The sequence below is a fragment of the Vespula pensylvanica genome, chromosome 1 (genome assembly GCF_014466175.1).
Source record: "Vespula pensylvanica isolate Volc-1 chromosome 1, ASM1446617v1, whole genome shotgun sequence".
In the NCBI taxonomy this organism is placed as follows: domain Eukaryota; kingdom Metazoa; phylum Arthropoda; class Insecta; order Hymenoptera; family Vespidae; genus Vespula; species Vespula pensylvanica.
Genome location: NC_057685.1, coordinates 19611431 through 19632282, shown reverse-complemented (window position 1 = coordinate 19632282; position 20852 = coordinate 19611431). Strand labels below are relative to the sequence as shown.

At 49.9% G+C, this 20852-nt stretch overlaps 1 protein-coding gene across 2 annotated transcripts in view; it reads right to left on the bottom strand.

Moving 5' to 3' along the window:
• LOC122631517 (RNA polymerase II elongation factor Ell-like) overlaps positions 1-20852 on the bottom strand; it is a 42540-nt gene that overhangs the window by 20328 nt on the left and 1360 nt on the right. For both annotated transcript variants that reach the window (XM_043817300.1, XM_043817309.1), the window contains exon 2: positions 8913-8960. In XM_043817300.1, the coding sequence (XP_043673235.1) occupies positions 8913-8960 (48 nt within the window). The remainder of the gene's footprint in view (positions 1-8912; positions 8961-20852) is intronic.

Genomic DNA, 20852 nt, shown 5'->3' with positions numbered 1-20852 from the left:
TAAAAGTAATGTTAAGTAATAAAAAGAGATGTGCGTAAGAGGCACGAGCACAAACGAGCAAAGTGGTAAAGTCGAAGACGTAGAGGCCGTGCGCTCTCTCGCCGTGAAGCGGCGCAATTCTTAGGCGCGCGCACCGCGGAGTTCTGTCAGTGAAAGGAAGTATAACGCGCGGCTTGGAACATAGTTACTTAATCTCCGTTTGACAGAAACGAGGTCATTTTTATCGATGCGCGACGAACGCCGATATATACGCAAGAGGCCCACGTCGAAAGGCTCGCGTTCCCGAATCCTTCGACCAACTTTTTTTCCTTCTTTTTTTTTACATTATTTTGGCGATAATCGAGTTTTTCTTTCTTATCTCGAAACGGCATCGCGGGAACGGATAATTATCCCAGATAGTTATACTAGGAAGCAGGTATTATCGTCGCGCAGTTATTCTACTCGTGACTCGAGCGATATCGTCGTGTCGCTTGTAACGATTTCGCGATAACGTCCTATCGTTCCTATAATCCCTGTCCGTTTCAAAGCGATGTTTCGAAAGCACGTCGAAAGAAAGAAGCGAATCTGATAAAAGAAAAATTAAACCGCAAATCCTACTTTGCGAATAGACCGAACGGACGTGTCCTCGTTACTTGTTCCCCAAAGAGAACATTTAATTGGCTATTATTCGACATGTACCTCTATTACAATACATTCGCTTCTTACATAGATACACGTTGATACGTTTGCGTCGGTACGATATCCATTAAAGTCGAGAATCGCGAGAGGTAGCTTCGATCGATCGATCGTGGCGAAGATCGCGAAAGATACGGATAATTTCTCTCTCTCTCCCTTTCTTCGACGTGACCCGCCATTAAATTCGTGTTTCTCTCTCTCTCTCGGGTGATCGTCGACGATACCAAAGAGAACACTTTCGCCGACGTGCTTGGCTTTTCCCTCGTGGCCGATCTAAAAGTGCGTGGATTCCGTATGATTTCCCCCTTCCTCTTGGCCCCTTTCTCGGTCATCCCCTTCCATCGAATAGAAGTATTACCCCTTCTCTTCTCTTTCTTTTCTCTTTGGCTCGTTGCACGTGTTACCCTCTCTCTCTCTCTCTCTCTCTCTCTCTCTCTCTTTCCCTCGTTCCCGCGTCGCTACTCAAGAATCCGGATCTAGGCTCAAGGTTTACATAAAGGAGCTTGGACGAAGCCCTCGCGTCTTCTCCCCGCATATCGTATAATCATTGGCTTCGTTCTCCTTCCAATGTTTCGCGCTTATACGTATACGTATGTATCTCGTTCTACGAGCATACGATACGTACGGTTCAAATCTTTCTCCATCCTTTCTTTATTCGATGTAATTCTTTTTGTCGCATCGAAGAATGATTTTCTTTGTTGGGACGGAATAAAATGCGAACGGAGAAAGACGATCGGTGACCTCCGCCAATCGTTTTCACTTATATAATCTTCCGCGTTTCATTTGTTTGTCCGAAGCTTCGCTTATCTGTCGCATCGGAAAAATATGTAGACACACATATGCATATACACATATATTTTTTTTTCCACACTTGGTACACGTGTACGTACACGCATATATCTGCACCACTCGCGTTATTGTTAGTCGCGTTATTCGTCGTTGCTTTCGTTCCATCGAATTGAAGTTAATTTCCGCAAGATATCTTTCCGAAATCGACCGAAAGAAAGAGGAGTTTGCGAAGCTCGGAATCGCAGGTGTTAGCGCCGCGGGCTAAAAATGACGCGTAAAAGACACGAGAGGCTCCTTTCGCGATCGTCGACGATCTCTTGGAAAGTATCGACATGTACGAGACATGGTCGTAAAACATTCTCTCTCTCTCTCTCTCTCTCTCTCTCTCTCTCTCTCTCTCTCTCTCTCTCTCTCTCTCTCTCTCTCTCTCTCTCTCTCTCTAGTAAAGCGCAACGTCGCAACTGCTTTTTATCGAGATATCGAGCCTTTTCGATTCGTTATCCGTATCGAATTGAGCAAAATCGTTGGTCCTCTACGAATTAAACAATATTAAATAGTTCAATTATTTGTATCGTACCGCCGAAATATGTTAGGCGTTGCTGGATCGAGGACGCGACGTTCGAAAGTTTCGCGATAAAGCGTCAAATCGTTGGAAACAAAGCAATATTCTCGCGTTTGTGTCGCCATCGTCGTTGTCGGAGCATATTGCTACGTTAGCAAAATTGTGCAATAAACGTATCGTACGTCTTTCGGTATATACGCGCGATCGATAAGCCTTGATACAAGTTTTGCGTTTCGATATCGCTGATACGCCAACGACTGAGAAATTTGAAAAGGTCTTTAAAGGCCTGGCGAGCGAGAATTTTCGTTTCTCGCCTCTACGGAAGAAGCTTGACTCGAGGTCTGTTTTCGAAAAAAAATCGTCGTCGAGGACGACCAAGCGTACGGGCTAGTCGCTGGTTGGTCCGGCGCTTACGCAAATATTTTGCTAGTAAATCGACGTCTTGGTTCGCACTCGAGGAGTGAAGAAGCGGAAGAAAGAAATTAGTCAATTTTCCCTGTCATTCTAAAAAAAGAAAAAGAACCTATACGATGGAGCCGATATAAGTCGTTTCGAGTTCCTCGACCCACTGACACGTTATTCGATTTCCGGTCGTAACGTCTTAACTCGGTATCGATTATCGATCGATCGATCGATCGATCGGTCGTATACACCGATCGCGATCTTAAAAGAGAAGTCACTGACGCAAGCGCTAGAAAGGGGATTCGTAGTTTCTCGCCTTTTTTTTTAATGGTTTTTATATCTTTTGCAAATCTTTTCTTCTTTTCACTCGATACGCGCGTTGACACGATGAAATTCATCGAGCGTGACAAGAGATTACTCGGAAATGGAGAAATTCGAGTATAATTCAGACGCAATTTGTCGTTAAAGCCCGTGAGAAATGAGTACGACGCGTGTCGCGTGAGCAAAGTGAAAGTCATTCGTCGCTAATGAATTCGGAATTTCAGTAATCGCACCGTTGCAGTCGAGCTAGAAGGAAGAAGGAAAAGGTGTCGTAGTTGAAAAGAGAGGAGTGTAGGTTACGCTATGAATGGAAACTAGAGAGAGAGAGAGAGAGAGGAGGGGGGGGGGAAGCGAGAGAATTATACGAGCGCGCGTGTGCGTGCGAACGATCGACGCTCGCACGATCGCCTCCGGAATTTCCGGTCTAAATCGTTCGCACCGAGGAGACTTTGCGACCTTGCACGAATTTCACTCGAGGACTTTGAAAGCGAGAAGCTTTCAAAGGTTCTATCTTCTTTTTCGATTTTCATCGAATTCTTGTCGCGAAACGTTCTGATATTAGAAACACATCGATGGCGTAGAACGGCCTCGCAAACCGAAGAAAGAAGCGTAACCCGTAGCCGCGATCGGATCGTTTGAAAAGAGCCACGCGCGTTACGTCACCGAATACCGTTCTTCGATAAATTTCGTCTATTTCTTATGGGCGAGATAGGCCGTTAGAACGACGTACGAACGTCGAATCTTTTAACGGTTTTTTTTCACGAGAGAGCGAGACGTTTCGATCCTAAGAGATTAACGATTACCTTCGAATCACCTTCGCACCTTACTCGAATTTCTAATCGTGGTCTTTCTTAAGACAACGAAATATCGCGTCGAAAGATGTAACGAGTCGCGTGAGAAACGAAGGAGCGCGAACGTTCGCGCGGAGTCGACGCTAATTGCGCTCGACGGAACCGCGTAACGATCGTATAAATTACTCGCTATCGATCTTTTCGTAGAACATCTTCGATCTCTTTCTTCGTTAATCGCGTTGCAAAATTTCCATCGTTCTTTGATTAAGAGAAATAGGAGAAAAAAAATGATATATTTCAACGTTGTTCGAACGACAGACTTTTCAGACTTTTTCGGTCCGGCGCCCTTGCGAAACAAGGCGTTCGCCATGAAACGGAACAACGCCGTGGACAAATCGTCGCTCACGCGCGCGTGCTTACGCGTGCTCGATGCTTTATTCGATTATCGACAGTCAATTTTTCGAGCACTTTTACACACAAGTACATTGCATATAGGCTCTTCGCATTGGCCGTTCGAAGCGAAAAGATTTAAATGCGACCTCCTCCCCTCCATATATATATATATATATAGTTATCGGTAGTAAACTTTGATATCGTTTCCGTCAAATGTCTCGCTCTATGTTTTATTTTCGCGATTATTATTTTTTTCAATCGCTGCTCTGGGCCGATAACAAGCTGCTGCTAACGAACGAAGTTACTCGTCGCGTACAAGAAATACATAGCACGAGCGCGACTATCGTCTCGATTACGTAAATTCATCGATACCGTCGTATCGTCGTTAATACGGTGTCACTGGAAAACAATAAACGCGATAAAGTCGAGAGCTCGAAAGCAAATTTAGAAGGAACGTTGGCGTTTGAGTTCCGGATTCGAACCCGATTTGTGATTTTCGGTATATCTTTCGAAAAGGAGAGATAATCGACGATAAAAATCGTGGAGAAGTGGTACGAGGGGTAAGAGCAAAAGTTTGATATATTCGTAACCCACGACGAAGATGAGGAGAGAGAGAGAGAGAGAGAGAGAATAACCGTACAAGTATATACTTCTCGCGAAATCATCCTCGCGGTTGATTGAAAACTAGCGCGCAACTTTTCGTGTCGCTAGATCAGCGAAGCGCGTTTGAAATCGAACTCGCACGCGTGTCATTTACGCATCTCTACGACGTGCGTGCACGCGCACGCGCGAGGAGTCTAACGATCTTCCGTGTAGAGACTCTCTCTCTCTCTCTCTCTCTCTCGCTATCCTTTGCACTCTCGCGTCTATACATACGCAAAGAGCAGTCGGGTGCGAGAGCGCGCTCGCGCATCCAAGGGGAAAAGCTCCGCACAAAGGCGCATCGTCGTGGGAGGAGGAAGAGAGTTTGTAGGTTCCCGACCTAGGACGCCTGCGACGAGAAGTCTTTGGAAAATAGAAACTACGATTAGGAGCTTCTTCGCGTTCGTATCAGTTTGTAGGAACCCGAATATTAACCGATATCGGGTTTACGGCGTCAAACGCATTTCCCTTTGCATCTTCCGAGTAGAGGATGCTAGAGGAAGACGGGACGATGGAAGATAGGTCGTATCATTCTTCGAGTATCGTTGCTTACACCGAAGGGAAATCCTATTTGAAACTGTCGCAAAACCGTTCGTAGCGGGTTTCGCTCCGAACGGCGCGGCGCGCCGCCTACGGGGAATGGCCGTCTAGCGATTTCGATTGGCCGCGGCTTCGCACGCTATTACGACCGGCGTCGATCGATCGTCCTAAATTCGAAAGGGCGGTTCCACCTTTTAGACGCCTTCTCCTTCCGTTTCGCCCGACGTATTTTCATACGTATTACGTACTTGGAACGGGACTATCGATCCTCAAAGTCGCGCCTTCTCCGACTTTCCCCGTTCAAGGACAAGCACCCTTTGTTTTTCAGTCGCGAGAGATACGGAAAAGATCGCGGTCGCGATTCGGTTTGTTTATTTTTCGCGTCGAAAGAAATTGCCGGTATCTTGGCAGTCGTGCTTCGTCGCTCTCTCGAAGTATTTACCTACGCGACATTCGAATACGAATATTTACCCGTACGAATCGCTAATTACAACGCATTAGGTCTAATTGCCTCTCGTTTACCGACTGGAATAGAAGCGGAAGATAGATTCGTAAGCTACAAAAATTGACGCGATTTCTGTCGTCCGCTTCGGAAAGGCGTCGAAAAGAAGAGCCAAGGAAAGGGACGTACGGACGACGGCGCGGTATCGTATTTTACTTAAAAGTTAAATATCGTCCTCTACTGGTATTATTCGGCTCCGTAGAAAGATTGATCCGTTCATCGCGGATCGATAGGATCATTTCTTCCTTTGAATCCGAGAGCTTTCGAGGGCCGCAGGAATTCGGCGAATCTCGCGCGACCTGGCGGGTCCGGGGGACGACTCGGGCGGAGAAGCGAGGAGCGGCGACCTTGGGGGCTCGTGAGCACGATCACAAAATCTCTTAGATCTTCTCTCGCGCGTCCCGAGGATCTTTCCGCGATCGTCGTCGCGACGAAGAAACTCCTCTCTCGTTTGGCGACGCGTCGCGCTAATCGACGATAATCGCGATATAATCGTCGAGCTCGACGCCGAGGCCAAGAGAGGATTCTCGCTCGGATCGTTCGACCCACTTGTAGTCGAGCCGCGCTTAGATTCGACCGCTGGAATGGCTGGAAGTGGGTCACGCGTAAAAGTAACTGTTACGGCAAAGAGCGACGTTTCGCGTCCGTCATTGCCGAGAAGAGAGGCAGCCGCGCGAGCAACGAGAAGCGTCCAACGAGCGTCGCTGCGAGCCACGACGCGGGATCGAACAATTTCCTTCCTCGCCGCATCGATCGCGCGCGTTGACGATCGACGATCTAACGCGTCGTTCTCGCTTCCTTCGACGGAGCCTTCCCCCTCGGACCGATAAATTTGCCCGATAAAAGGAGAGAAAGAGCGACGGGTGGTGAAGGACGACAACGATTACAGCGGCACGAATAAAGCGCGGATAAAGGCTCGCGTAAAACGGACGACGGTCGGTAAGTCGTCCGAGTGAAAGGCAACGATGCGAAAGTAAGCGCGTGCGCGCACTGTACGCTCAAGACCGACGCATAAGAAAACGTTAACTACGTTACGGGTATACGCGCTAAATACATGCACGAGGTCCGCGCGTGCATACGTACACTCCGCGGATACGTTTAAATACGAAGCACGAAGCACGAAGCACGAAGCACGAAACTCGCCAGCCGCGTCAAAAGCGAGCGTCCTCGGACGCTCCGCCGTTCTCCCCTTTTCTCTTTCTATCTTACAGGTAGTTCTACGAGCCGAAGGAGAAGAGCGTTATACGGGACGCTACCGTAAACCGAATTATCGATACCGAGAGCGTCCAGTCGCGTTCGACGATTAGGAACGGCGACGGGGTTCTCTCGGCGTGCAACGAGTAAACGACGAGTTCCTCGCTCGAAACGGATTACATTCCACTCGCTTTTTGACCCAACGACCAGAAAGAAAAAAAGAAACAGAAACGTTGTCGTTCGAGGCGGATTTAAGACGCGATTTAAGACTCTATTTTCGAGCGATAAAGCAAATAAGAGAAAAACGAGTTTCTATACCGAATCCTCGAAGCAAGTCGATCTTTAACTTATCGTCGTGCGAGATACGAGGACGATACGGACCATTCCGAGGCAGAAAACTTTCTCCGAGAATGATCCCGAAGAGACGCGAGAGAGGCCGAAAAAACGTCCCCGAGTCTGTCGCGAACGAAGAAAATACGAAATCCATCCGTAAGGGTTACGTCGTCGCGCGGTAGAGCGAAGCGGAGAAACGTTTGCGACGTCCTGCCGACGAATGCATACATGCGCCTCATCCTACCGATCCGTCACCTTGCGCGCCGCGCGCCGCGCGCCGGATCTAACGAGTTTTCACGCTCGTACGCGCATCGACTTGACGCGTCCGATTTTGCTTACGCCATAAGAGCCGGAAGGTCGAAATAAATGTCCTTCTCGTAGACTCGAATCGGCCGAGGTAAGACGAGCGGCGCGTCGATCGGAGCCAAGAGCTGCGATTTCGAGCGAGTCGTCGTTTCCTGTTGCGAATTCTTTCAACGAATCGACGAAGAAGAGGCGTGCCGTGGCAACATTCGGCCTGCTTCGTTCGACGTCGATCGGTCCGTTGTTAGATTTCCCGGCTCGAGTATCGAGTAGTGCTCGGTCCTAAGGCGGTAACGCTGCCCATCCGTTAGGAGGTAAAACTCGTCGGACTTGTCCGAGCCTACGAGATAAAAGGTCGCGAAGGGACGGACGCGGTCGCGGGTTTCCCCCGTCGAGCTCCATCCTCGATTTCCTACCATCGATGTATAATAGAATCGACTAGAAACGGACACGCGAATCGTAGGCGAAGTAAAAAATCTTTACTCGTTCGACGAAATGGAGTACCTAGCTGGTTTTCGAGCGGAAAGACAGGGACGTGTCCGTCGGAGAGTAGCGACCACACCCAAAAAAGGAACACCGAGATGTAGGGAGAGGTCGATTACCTCCGAATCTTCGACGCGCGATACGCGTTTTCGGATCGAGGATTTATAAAGAATTCTATTCGCGAAGGAAAAACGGGCTAGGAAGACCGGGGAAACGGAGACGACGGGGAGGCTGCTATCGACGAACGATCTCGAGCGCGACGCGTCCCCGTCGATCGTCCCGACGTCCGACGGCCGTACGTACGCCATCTGCGCGCCGCTCGGGACGAGTCTCGGAGAATAAAAGGAACGCGGAGCAAAGGCACGGAGAGCCCCACGAGAATGGAAATTCTCGTCGAGAGGAGAGGCTCGATCGATATCGGTCGATCGTAAGCGCTCGCTCGCTCGCTCGCGTTTTACGCTCGTTACTCGCGATTAGCGCAACGCGAATTCGAGAAGATCGAAGAGAGAAGGGAGCGGGGATAGCAAGGGGGAATTGGCAATAGCAACGACTAGAGAGGCGAGAGAGGAGAGAAAACGGCACGGACAACCTTGCACGGACGACCTCGATCGCCTTCACCGAGGAACCTTCGCCGCGCTCGACGTTGCGTCGCTCGATGTGACGTCGACGACGAGACTGACTTTTAACGAACGAACGAGACGCGCGTGCGATTTCGTAGGATAATTTTTTGGGAGATCGAACGTCCCCGCGGCTCTATATCTTTTGTTTTCCGCGTTTGTCGGAACGAAATGCGGCACGTGCCGAAAACGAAAATCGTTAAACTTCCGAGAACCCTGAGAGACGCGTCGATCGCGTCGATCGCGTCAACGGGAATACCCGAAGGCTGTCGACGTCGCGCCTGGAACGCGCGTTTCCTCCTAGCTACGCGCGAATTCGCGTTAAAAAGAGCCGTCGGTCGAGAGACCGAACGTTCTCTACTTACCCCCTCGTTTCCTAGGAACTGTATCGTAGGGTTCTGGCTGGTCTTATTCTGAAACACGTAAGAAAAAGAACATGCGTGAATGACAAGTAACGAGTATTATCGAAATTTCGGGAAATTTTGGGCAACGCCGTAGAGCGCATCGGCGCTCGTGACGTAGGAAGAATTGGCTCGAAAGTCGGCGCGCGCAAGGTCGAGGGGGAAGGAGAGCAGCGATTAATCGTCGTTAAGCAACAATGGCTCTCGCACCCCTGCGTGCGTGTCCGAGCGTCGCGACACCGCATCGTTACGTAATTTCTCTTATATAATTATATAATCGAACGCTCGCGAACGTTTACCCGCATGAAAGTTTTGCTCTTATATTTGGGAATAACTTGACATCGTCGGGAGGCAAAGATCGATAGAAAAGCCGCAGCAGCCTTCGCGCGAGAAAGTATCGATACGTCGGAGCGCGCGTCATTTTGCGTGCGATTTCCAGGCTCTCGGGCGAGCGGACGATCGCTCGGAAAGGGAAAGTCCCGCCGCCGGTAAGAGCCTCGCGTCGCTTCTGACCGGTGCGGCACGCCGCGAGACGAGCGACGGGGCTCGCGAATCCGAAAAAATAAATCCGAAATTCCTCGTTCCGCGTCTCGTAATCGCGTCCGAGGATAGATGCGCGCCGGGGGGGGGGGGAGAAAGAGGGTTGACTACGGAAAAAGACATTGTGAAAGAACGTTCGAAGATGGTTCGAACGCTTTCACCCGACGCGTCGACGATCCTTAGCCGAGAAACGGAGGGAAGGAAAAGAGGGAAGAAAGCGGAGACAGATCGAAGAAAAGATCTAGAGAACGGTTCGACGTCTCGTTTCGTAAATGCGCGAGTAATCGCGCGTTATCGGTTCCCGCCGCGTGCTTTCTCTCGATCCATTAGAATCCATTAGAATCCATTGGAATTTTAATTATCGTAACGATCCGCGGAACGATTGGTTTACCGAAGGCGGCAGTCTCTCTCTCTCTCTCTCTCTCTCTATCTCTCGGACACCCTAGACACGAGGCATTTAGCAAAGCGTCAAACGTCCATGAGAACGCATCGTCGTCTTGGGGCGAGACAACGAACGAAAGCGAGAGTCGAGAAAACTCGTGCGAATAGGACTCTGACTTCCCTCTCCTCCTACGTTCCTAGCGTCTCTTTTCTACCCTCTACGAATATCCAAGGCGCTACCCCTCGTCCGGGTTCAGCGCCGAGCGAATCGTCGTCGACGAGTACTCTTCCTTTCGTCCCCTTCCGTCGCAGGCGCGTCTCGTCGTCTCGCCGCCTCTATCGTCTCGGATCCATCGGGAGCGCGTTCGAACGAGGGGAGAGGCAGAGGGCGCGGGCGATTCGCCAAAAATCGCGAGCGAGCGAGTCGATTAATCGCTCGACGCGAGGCGTGATCGCGCGAAGCTCGAGACGCGTCGTTGCCAATTCGCGGTATGTGGATTTCATCGGGACGGCTGCTCGTAGAGCGGAGAAGCCGAGATATTCGGCAACACCGCCAACTGGTTCACTTTCTCTCGGACGGCGAACTCGAGCCGCGAGCGTCTCCCTTCGCGTCGCGTCGCGTCGCGTCGCGTTAAACTTCTCTCGCCTCTGCGATACGTAATATCCACGTTTAACGATACACGCGCGTGCGCGTGTAGGAGCGTCTACGCGAGCCGCCTTCGAGAACGCCTTTATCCGGATTCCGTTTCGCGACGCACTCGTCCTGGACGGATCCTACGCGTATTCCAGACACATCCGTGTAGATCCGGCCGCCGCACCTCGCTCGAGGCCGCGCGCGCGCGCGGAACGCTTTCCGAGATTCTCGACGTCCGATCCTCCGTCCGCGTTCGTTCCTTTGAAAATCTCATCAACCGACACGTTAACCCTCGTCGTTATCGTCATCGATCCTATGCCGTCGAAAGATGCGAGAACGAACGTCGTTATCTTATCCGATACGATAGTCGTTGGCCACCTAATGCGGTCACGCGCTATCAAAGACACGCGCCGACTCCGGAATGTCGCCGTGTTCGCGCTCGCGAGCCACTACGTTCCACGCGCGTATCCGACGACCGCGACGTAAGACCGCAACGTCGCGCTGTTCGTATCGTTCGAAAGCGAGTGAAAAACTAAAAGATGACGTTTCTCCTGCAATTATGAACATGGAAAAATACGGCCTGCGATGGGCGCTCCTTTCGCGCAGAGTCTCTATCGATTCCGTAAGAAATTCGTAGACGATCCCTCGGGTCCCTTCGACGCGAAACGAACAAGATTTTTCTCTCCCGCGTCCGGGAGAGAAGGAAAAGTGCAGATAAAGAAATACGAAGAAATGGGTCGATCGAAGGTAAATTATTATACGCTCGTTCGCCGTTAAGAACGAGCCAGCTCTCCTGCAGACGGATCTAACGATTTAAGTATGCGTCTAAATGTCAAACGGGTTTGTGGACCTTTGCGAGAGCGAGAGAGAGAGAGAGAAAAATGAACGCGCGGCTCAACCAATCGGTATCGATCGATTTCTAGGTCAGAGGAGCCGAGCAGCCACGAGCTGTCCTTCCTTTTCTCGTCCAACGAACCGCCACCGCCACCGCCGCCGCCGCCGCCGCCGCCGCCGTATCTATGTTTCGTCCGACGCTTACGCGACACGAGAAGCGACGTGTGCGTCGTAGAAAAGACGACGACGGACTATCCAACGCAACATATGCCACGTCGTGATTATTTTCTTGCCAGTATAAAACCGGCCAACCTTCGTCGCGACTTCCTCCTTCGAACGATCACGCTTGCATGGGTCGAGGGCTGCCGAGCGAGCGCGCGTTCTTACGCTCGAGCGGAGAAAAACGAAGAAGAAACGAAGAAAAAAAAAAGAAAAAGGGACAAGAAAAAGAGAAAAACGAAGATAAACAAAAAATGCGAGAGCGTCGTGCTCGTCGGGAGAAGAACGTCTCTTTCTGTCTTTCCACTGTATCGGCCCTTCGTCTCGCATCGCGCGACGATTCGGTCGGTGCCGGGACAAATTTTCGTTTCTTCCTCGCGAAGGGAGAGAGACGGAAAGACGATCCTGCGGAAAGTATAGAAGAAAGGAGAGAACGAGGACCTTAATGAGGCTCATCGTTCTCTCGTCTTTGCGGAGAAAATCCGCGATGCTGCCTTCGATAGGCAGTTGGTAGGTGTTGCACGACGCGCGTAAACCTCCTACGATTTTCTAGTCTTATCGGGGCCTGACCTTGTGCGATCGACGTCGAACCAGCTCTACGACGAAGCATGCTTTCGAAGACGTCTCTCTCGGGCGATACGAATCGGTCGGCACGTTCGTCGCTGCGACGCGAGCAAACGGGAGAGCAAGAGAGATCGCAGTAACCAATTTGTTCGAGCTCGGCCGCACGCATCGTTTTCCGGAAGTATTTTAATTTGAAACTTTCAAAACGAAATATTCCTCGCTCGATATCTCGACGACCATCGCGTTCGCGAAAGTTGGTTGGGTCTCGGGGCGAAGAGCGTTAACGATAATTAACGGCTTTTAAATGTTCGTTTAAAAGGGAAAACGGACGAACGATGGAAGGAGAAAGGGTCGAAGATAGGAGACCGTGCTCGAGCGCGAGTCCCGTATTCGAATTTCACCGAGGCTTTTCGGAAACGATCGTCCAAATTCTCGGTTAACCACGACTGCTCGGAGAACTTGTTTTTCGCGGCGACGGTCGAACAAAGGGAGCCGAATTAATAAAAAAATATGTTAACGTTGAAACGTAGAACGCGATCGACTCGAAGAAACGGTGGAACACGGTGATTTCGAGTGGCGTTTATATACTTTTTCCTTTCTTTCCTTCGATCTTTTGTCTCTTTTGTCGCAGGCAGCCCCGGTACAGTTAAACGGTACAGTACCGTTTCCGTACGATATTCCCACCAAATTACACCGTATAAAATAACTCCCTTCTCTACCTTCCTCCTCTCTCTCTCTCTCTCTCTCTGGCGCGTCCCAACGCTTTTTAAGTTCTCGTTGAATTAATTCACTGGGAACTGGTGTTACCGAAACTAGTTTGGACAAATAGAGAGAAACGCGATCGTTCTCTCTCTCTCTCTCTCTCTCTCTCTCTCTCTCTCTCTCTCTCTCCGTCTCTTTCTCCCTTTCGCCACGTTCCTTTTTTTATACGTCTGCGAGAGGTAAAGCAACGACGAGACGTTCGCCCTCAATTTCACCAAACTTTCCAGACGTTCGAGAGAGAGAGAGAGAGATCGATTCGCACAATGTACTTCGCTCGAGAAAACTACTATCCCAAAGTCGCGATGCGGCCGACCACCAATTAAGTTACGGTTATGCGCGCCGTTCGGTCGGTACCGCGAGATACGATCGTTGCGCAAGAGAAACGTTCGTCCGGATCGATTCGTCGGGATTCCTAACGATCGCTCGTCGATCGTGCTTCCAAAGTCGCGCGAAAGTTTGCAACGAGACGAGTATACGTCATCGTCGCGAATAACGCGTTTCGATCGAATTCGAAAATGCTTTCGAAAACGGTATAAACGAGAGAAATCGGAGAAAGACTCGGCGAATGATTCGCCGAGTTCGTCGGTCGAAGGATGGCTTTCCGAGAGCCGTGACGAGGGGTAAAACGCGTTTTCGTTCGGTCGAGAAAAGATTGGAAGAACGTAAAGAGGAGGAGAGGGAGACCGGCTAGCATTATCGATTTGCGTGGAAAGAGAGGCGGCGGTCGTTGCGGTTTCCACGCTACGACGCGACGCTACGGGGAAATCCGCGAGGACGATGGAACGAAAATTCCCGGTCCGAGAGAATAGGAGATACTTTAAAGTTTTTGCGCGAAAATCGCGGCGATCGAGGACGCCCCACGAACGAGTGCGAGGATCGCATTCCGAAACAACGTCGAACGAAAAAATCTCTTCTCCTCTCTCTTCTCTCTCTCTCTCTCTCTCTCTCTCTGGAAAGGTAAAAGAACGAAGGAAGAAAATAAGAAGGAGAACGTCTCTAACGTTTCTATCGAGCGAGCGTAGACGAGACGAACGAACGAACGAACGAACGAACGCGAATTCTCCTCGATCTCGGCTCTCCTCCTTTGTACGGCCGAAAACTCGTGGGCGGATAGAAACGTCGCCGAACGAGCGCGAACGTCGTCGACACCTTGCGATCCCTCCTACGGTCTGTCGACCAGCTGTCGCTTCGCGAACTACGCGCACCGTCTCGTATTTAACATTTTACAAATGATTTACCGCCTATCTATGATTCGGAAGGTTTATTAACACGATCGTCGACGAACCTCGCAATCGTCGTCGTCGTCGAATAGCCAAGAGAGCAAAGTGAAAGGAGCTCGGTGTCGCAAATTGGGGAGGGAAGCGGCGAGGGCGACTCTCGAAGAAGGCGAGACAATACTCGCTCGATCTCTCGAAATTGAATCTCTCGATGGAGAGAGGGAGAAAGCGATCGCTGACTCTGTTCGCGTTCGCCGATTACGATCGAAAAGCGGATTGTTCTCGCGCGTAAGAAAAAGATACGACTCGTTCGAGAGGAATCTGTTTCTTTGCGACAGCTTCGTACATTTGATTTTACGGTTTGCTAAAGAAGAAAATAATACGATATAAAGAGAATCTTCGATGATTTCGAACGAATTGCAAAACGAGTTTATGCAAAAAAGCGAACCCTCTCGAACCTTTTCCCAGTTCTATCGTATAACTTTACATCCTGAATTGAACGTCGGTGAGAAAAATACGAGTCGAGTCAGTTTTCGAGTTACATTTTCCTTTTTGCACGCGCAGGCGAGTTTCGGGGAAACGCGTCGCGTCGTTTACAGCTTTGGTATCCTCGTCGGTCGATTCGAAACAGAACGGGACTATCCCATAGTAGGGACTACTAGCCGGACGGCCGACGATTTCTTCTTTCCTCGCCAGCGAGCTTCCTCCCGTCTCGTTAGCGGCACCGCACGATCGCGCATCTGCTCTCGTTCTCTCCCTCTCGAACATGTGTATCGTAACGAGAAAACAAAACGATCGACTCGATTCTACGAACGATCCTCTCTACCGATTATAACTCTTTTCGAGGAATTAGGCTTCACTCGGATGGGTAAAATAAATGCAAAGTTGAGACGGATCGAGATTGGATCCGTGAAAGAAGGATGAGAGGGATAGCGAGGATAAAAGGGAAGAAAGAATGAAAGGGACAAAGAGAAGAATTGGTCTTTTCGGTGTAACGATAAAGCGATCGCTATCGAAGGGGAAGCATCGTGAATTCGTTGGTCATCGCGATTGAGGGTCTTCCGCGTCCGTACACGCCTATACGCGTAACGACGAATCGAACGGAGGTTGGAATCGAAAAATTTCCTGAGATTAATGGAAATGATAATAGCGGCTCGCTCCTCTTCCTTTTCGCGCGTCAAGGTTAATCTCGTCTCGTCTCTTCTTTTCTCATACATTCGTCTCATACATATGCAACTTTTCTCGGCGACGCACGCTCGATAGTAGAGTTCGAAAGCAAAGGAAGGAAGCGAGAAGGAATATAACACGCTCCGTTCGTCCTTTGTAATTCCTTGAAAAGTACCTCTCGTCGTTTGCGCGTCGTTCGTCATTGCGACGCAGGGGAGGGATTTCCACGCGATAAAAGCAACCCGGTCGTCCGGTCGGGCCTTATCGAGCGTCTATCGCGAGAAATTGCGGTAAGAAGCGTTCGTGAAAAATCAACTTTCACGGAAATCGTCTCGATCGAGCACGAGCACGAGCACGAGCACGAGCACGAGCACGAGCACGAGCGAGTCATTTTCCGTCGACCCGTTCGATCGCGGTCGTGACGCCAAGTATTCGCGCGCGATTCATCTCGGAAGAAATCCGCCGGAGCGTGGCCGATACTCGTTTTCATCGAAAGCCGGAAGGGAAGATCGATAGGATCACCGGTTACACCGAGCTCGTATTCCGGTTCCGATTGCGAGAATCGATTCCACCCTGGAATTTCATGGAAATTTATTGGCCTTTGCCGTCTTTCTTTCTCGCTACGTAACGTCCGATACGTGGGTACGTTGCAATACGGCTACGTGGGATGGATCGATCGATGCCATAGATTACAACGCCTTTCGAACGAAACACTTTTCTAAGCGCCGAGCATTCTTTTTTAATATAAATAAACTTTAGTCTAGAAAATGACTAAAATATCTCAAAGATGCTCGTGTATTAGAATGCCGTGGCGATCGTGGGGGGATATATTTACGAAATCGTTTCCGCGAGATTACGTAGCGTTTGACGTCATTGTAGATAACTGAAAGCTGCCCAGAGAGAGGGAGAGAGAGAAAGAAGGAGCGTAAGTTTAAGTCTTTTTTGTGAAAAGAGTCGTACGTATTGGAGCAACGATAGGACGATTCGAGAGGTTCTACGCGTTTCGTCGACGAAAAAACGGCCAGTTTCGTCGGCAACGGTGTCGAGAGAAGAGAAAGACGACTTATTAGACGACGCGTTCTCGTAGATCTTGACCGAGTGCAACGACCTTCGAACAAAGTCGAAGAGGCAGACGTCCTTTGAAGAGAAAGGACGTCTTTCTCTCTCTCTCTTTCTCTCTAGATCGAAGGCCTTCCTCGCGGAGAAAGCCTGTAGCCACGAAACGACTCCTCGCGGCATATTAACGGCACACTCCACTTTCGCGGATCTTTTTTCGCAAAGCCTGAAGACGCGATCGGCGTTCCGATCGGCTACTACTGCTTGCTCGACGACGGAAAGCCTCGTTGTCTCCTAACTTGTCTCTTTGTTTCAAAGTTATCACCTTAAAAGACGCCAACTTTGTCAGTTTGAAGTCAACTTCGAACGTCGATCTTCTCGATCGAACTTGGATAATAATCCCTCTCTCTCTCTCTCTCTCTCTCCCCAATCGCGAGCACCCTCTTGTCACTCGATAACATCTTTGCCGATACTTTCTTCGAGATCGGAAAATCCGGCCGATTAAGCTACTTACTGGAAGACGATTAATCTCTTATTATCGTTACCATCGTCGTCGTCGTCATTGCTATTACCGTACTGTTATAGTATACATGTACCCACATCAAACAAAATCGCAATTTTCGTGCCAATGTACTCGATGCGAATTACGTTAGATACTCGTTAAATCCAAGTGGCAGATGGGTATCGAGAGCGAGAAAGAGGAAATAAGGAAGAGAGAGAGAGAGAGAGAGAGAGAGAGTGTGTGTGTGTGTAAAGTCGATACAACGGCAAGTTGCGCAATCTCAGATTTCACCCGGTCTATTATTCCCTAGTAATTCCATCGTGGAGTGGCACTAGCGATGACCAGGATGACCAAGCGAATAGACGCGTTTCGTCTTTCCCGACCTCTATCCTCTCTTCGCTCTTCTCTCCGCGTTTCCACTCGTTAGGACCTAAGAATGCGGTCTCTCTTTAACGACTACTTTACATCGCGAGGAACACGGCGTTCGTCGATAAAAAAAAAATGCGTTTTAAACTAAAAATGTACTTTCTCTCTCATTATCCTTGTCAGCCTCCGTCGATCGGTCTCGATTCGTGCGATTTTTCTGAACGTTCTTTCGTAATATCTCCTTCTCGCTCGATTTCTATCTTTATTTTGCAATAGGTATGCGATAACGTCGCGTATAGAGATCGTTTCGAATCGAAAATAGACGCGTTCGAAAATCCCCTTTTTCTTCTCCTTCATCTTCTTCTTTTTTCCGAGACGGATCGAGTCGTGGACCGACGCGAATTAAATTCGTAGGGAAATCGCGTAGATTAGGTCGTCAAATGTTAAGTCGCGACATACATACCTGTAAGCAGAAACGGAAGCCTCGCCGCGCCGCTCGCGGATGTGATTCACGGTATATTATTATTAGAAAGCGGAGTATTATTACTTCATCGACCAAATTTATAACGTGGAACTAACGGTCGGTTTAGGCCGTTCCTGCGGCACGCGCGGAGGTGGCTCGTAGAAAACGCATCGCGAAAGGACGACAAAGAGAGCGCCGCGCCGTTTACGATCTCTCGCAATCATTTTTCTTTCTCCAAAAATAGGCGACCGAATCGGACGGTACGAGGAATTTCGCGTTTTCTCTCTCTCTCTCCATCTTCTCTGCTTTTACTTCGATGTATCCGCTTGGTACGCGAGAGCATCTAGCGTTGAAAAGAGAAGGGGAAAGAGATATAAAAATTGGTGAAAACAAGAACGAAACGTTCGTGGCTCGGCACGAGAAGAGAATCGTTCCCCTCTCGTACCTGTTAGAGGAGGTCGATCCTCCTTGGCCCTTTAAAAGGATATGCGATTACTCGCGCGTTAAACGAGTTTCGTAGGAATCTCTCTCTCTCTCTCTCTCTCTGTCCCCCGATTTCTCCAGAAAAGCCCGATCCGAATCCCGAGCGAGATGCGGGTATCCCCGATCGATCCTCGAGATCTCCGTGCTTCGCGAGGAACCTACTCGTTCTCGGCTATTTTACGTTTCGTATTTATCTTCTTTATTTCCTAGCAGACGTAAATAAAAGTCGGCGCGACGCGATACGAACGCTTCGCGAGCTTCCATTTTCCCCGTAGTAATCGTAGAAATCGCGACGACCTTGGGGGTAAGGAAAACTTTCTTACGATCGGTAATTCTTCGAAAAAGCGATAAAACGTTGGTCGCGGCGAAAGGCGAAAATTCTTTCGACACCCTTCGCCGTGTACGAAGGAAAACGTTTGCCAGCGGAGCGATAAGACGTCGGTTAATACATATTATATTTTACGTTTTCAGCTTTCTTTTTTTCTCTCCTCTCTTTATTGTTCTTTTTTTCTTCTTTTACGTTTTTTTTTTACCTTGGGAAGTTACGAATCGTAAGGCTCTCTCTTTGGTATCGGCTTTCTTGATTTATCGCGGCATTCACTTTCACTCGGCATAATTTATACCGCGCCGTGCCGTAAATCGAACGTATCTCGAGTGCACGTAAGTCGCCAATTAGACGAAGGATGATGCTCCTTTCGGAGGGTATCGGAACGACGAGTAGACTCGAGGAATCCGATCGGCTGGGTGAACGATAAAGAGCGGCGTAAAACTATCGGCGTTTGGTCCGCGAGATCGATAGCGTCGAGGAACGCGAAATTCGGGAACGAAATTCTTGGTCGGCAAGGAAGGATCGATGATGGTGCCGTGGAAAGAACGCGAGAGGAAGCAATTAACGATCCTTAATCATTATCCGTGTCTGCGAACGTTGCGCGGCTTATTAACGGTAAGCGGATAATTTATGTGGGATCGGAGGCGCGCAAACTATCGCACAACGTATCGCACGACGTATCGCAAGGAAAACTTTTACGGCGGCGAGCAAAGTTAAACGGATTTAAACGAAACGATTGTACGAGCGGTAGCCTCGAAAATCCATCTTCCTCCTCGAGACAAGCAGGAAATACGCCGGCTCGCGAACGTCCTTTGAATTCGTTCTACGACCTTACGCGTTTACTGGAAAAACGAAATTCGTTTGTCCGGCCTCGACGAGATACACACGCGTTTAGGCGTTTTAACGATAAATATATTTCCGTTCTGCCATATTCCAGCACGAACCTACGGCGCGAGATTAACTCTCGCGCGAGGATGGAATAAAGTTTTTCGAATCGATCGTCCCCCGCTTAGGTGAGGGAACGCGCAAAGAAACGAGTTATATAGCGAAAGATGTTGCAGGATCGACGATATGATTCCGGATCGTTGTTGGGATTTGGAGAGACAGCTGCGTCGGTCGAAGGGACGACGGTCTCTCCCTCCCTCCCTTGTACCTGGCTCGCGCGCTCGCTATACCACCCTCTGGACGCTCGGGGAGCGTAACCCGAAAAATCTCCTCGGAGTCCTTCGAACCGAAAGAACGTTCGTTCGTTTCTCCGGAAAGGCGTGCGACATCCGCGGAATCGCCGACGCGATCTCTTCTATCGTGATTTATTCGGTAGAGCGACAAACTCGAACTCCGCGCTACATGGCTCGATTTTGCACGACGTACGCAAGGAGAGAGAGAGAGAGAGAGCCGGTTTATCCGTTTTTCGTTCACGCGAATCGATCGAAATTCGAAGACGCAAGAAGCGTTGCGCGAGAACTTTTTCGACGGGTCAAATTTCTCGCGATACTTGGGAAGGCATGCGCTTTGGGAAAACAACCGAGTATCTTTTTCGACAAACAAGGGCGACGGCCGAAGAAACGATAAGCGGACTCGTCGCGTCAAAAAGGAAGAGGGGGAAGAGGAGGAAGGAGCGCTTTCGGGAAATCGACGCGTTATCGACGAGGACCGGATCGAAGAGTAAGTTTCCCTTTGATCGAGGAAAAAGCTGCGTCGACGAAACGCCTGAGTAATATCGTCTCGGGCGCGCGCGCGGCAAACGACGAGGGCGTTCTTCGCGATCGTCGTCGAATTCCACGTCGTCTCTCGCGAAGCAAAGTTTAGCGAGATACAACTCTAGGCGGTCGCAACGAGATACGGTTCGCGCCGCGAATCGTTCCGCAAGCGAAGTCTATCGTCGAAACGTATCGCGACGATAGGTCAACCATCACGCCCCTCGCGACGACTCTACTTTCGAATCTCGCGTCCGAGAGAGCTCGGAGGAGAGTCGACCGACGCTAAAGAATTCGCGAGAGACGCAACGGCGACCGCCGACGACGTTTCTCTTTACCCCTCTCTCGGCGAATCGACGACGAGGCCGCTTCGCTTTTGTAGGAATTCGAGAGGGAGAGAGAGAGAGAGAGAGAGAGAGAGAGAAAAAGGGATAAAGACGAACGGAAGGAGCGTTTCGTCGAGCGCGTAAAGCGCAGGCAAAACCGACGACGGGTTGGGTCTTTTAAAGGCCGCACGACCACCGACGTGGCTATTTTCGGCGTCGCCTCGGCGATACCTCGAGAACCGTTCTACAATGTCACCGATGGAGACTTTTAAACCAAACGCCGACCCTTCTCTTTTCTTTCTCCTCGCTCGGTCGAAACCAGCTTCGCCGCGTACGAAGAAAAATCGAATTTCAAGGAGACTTCT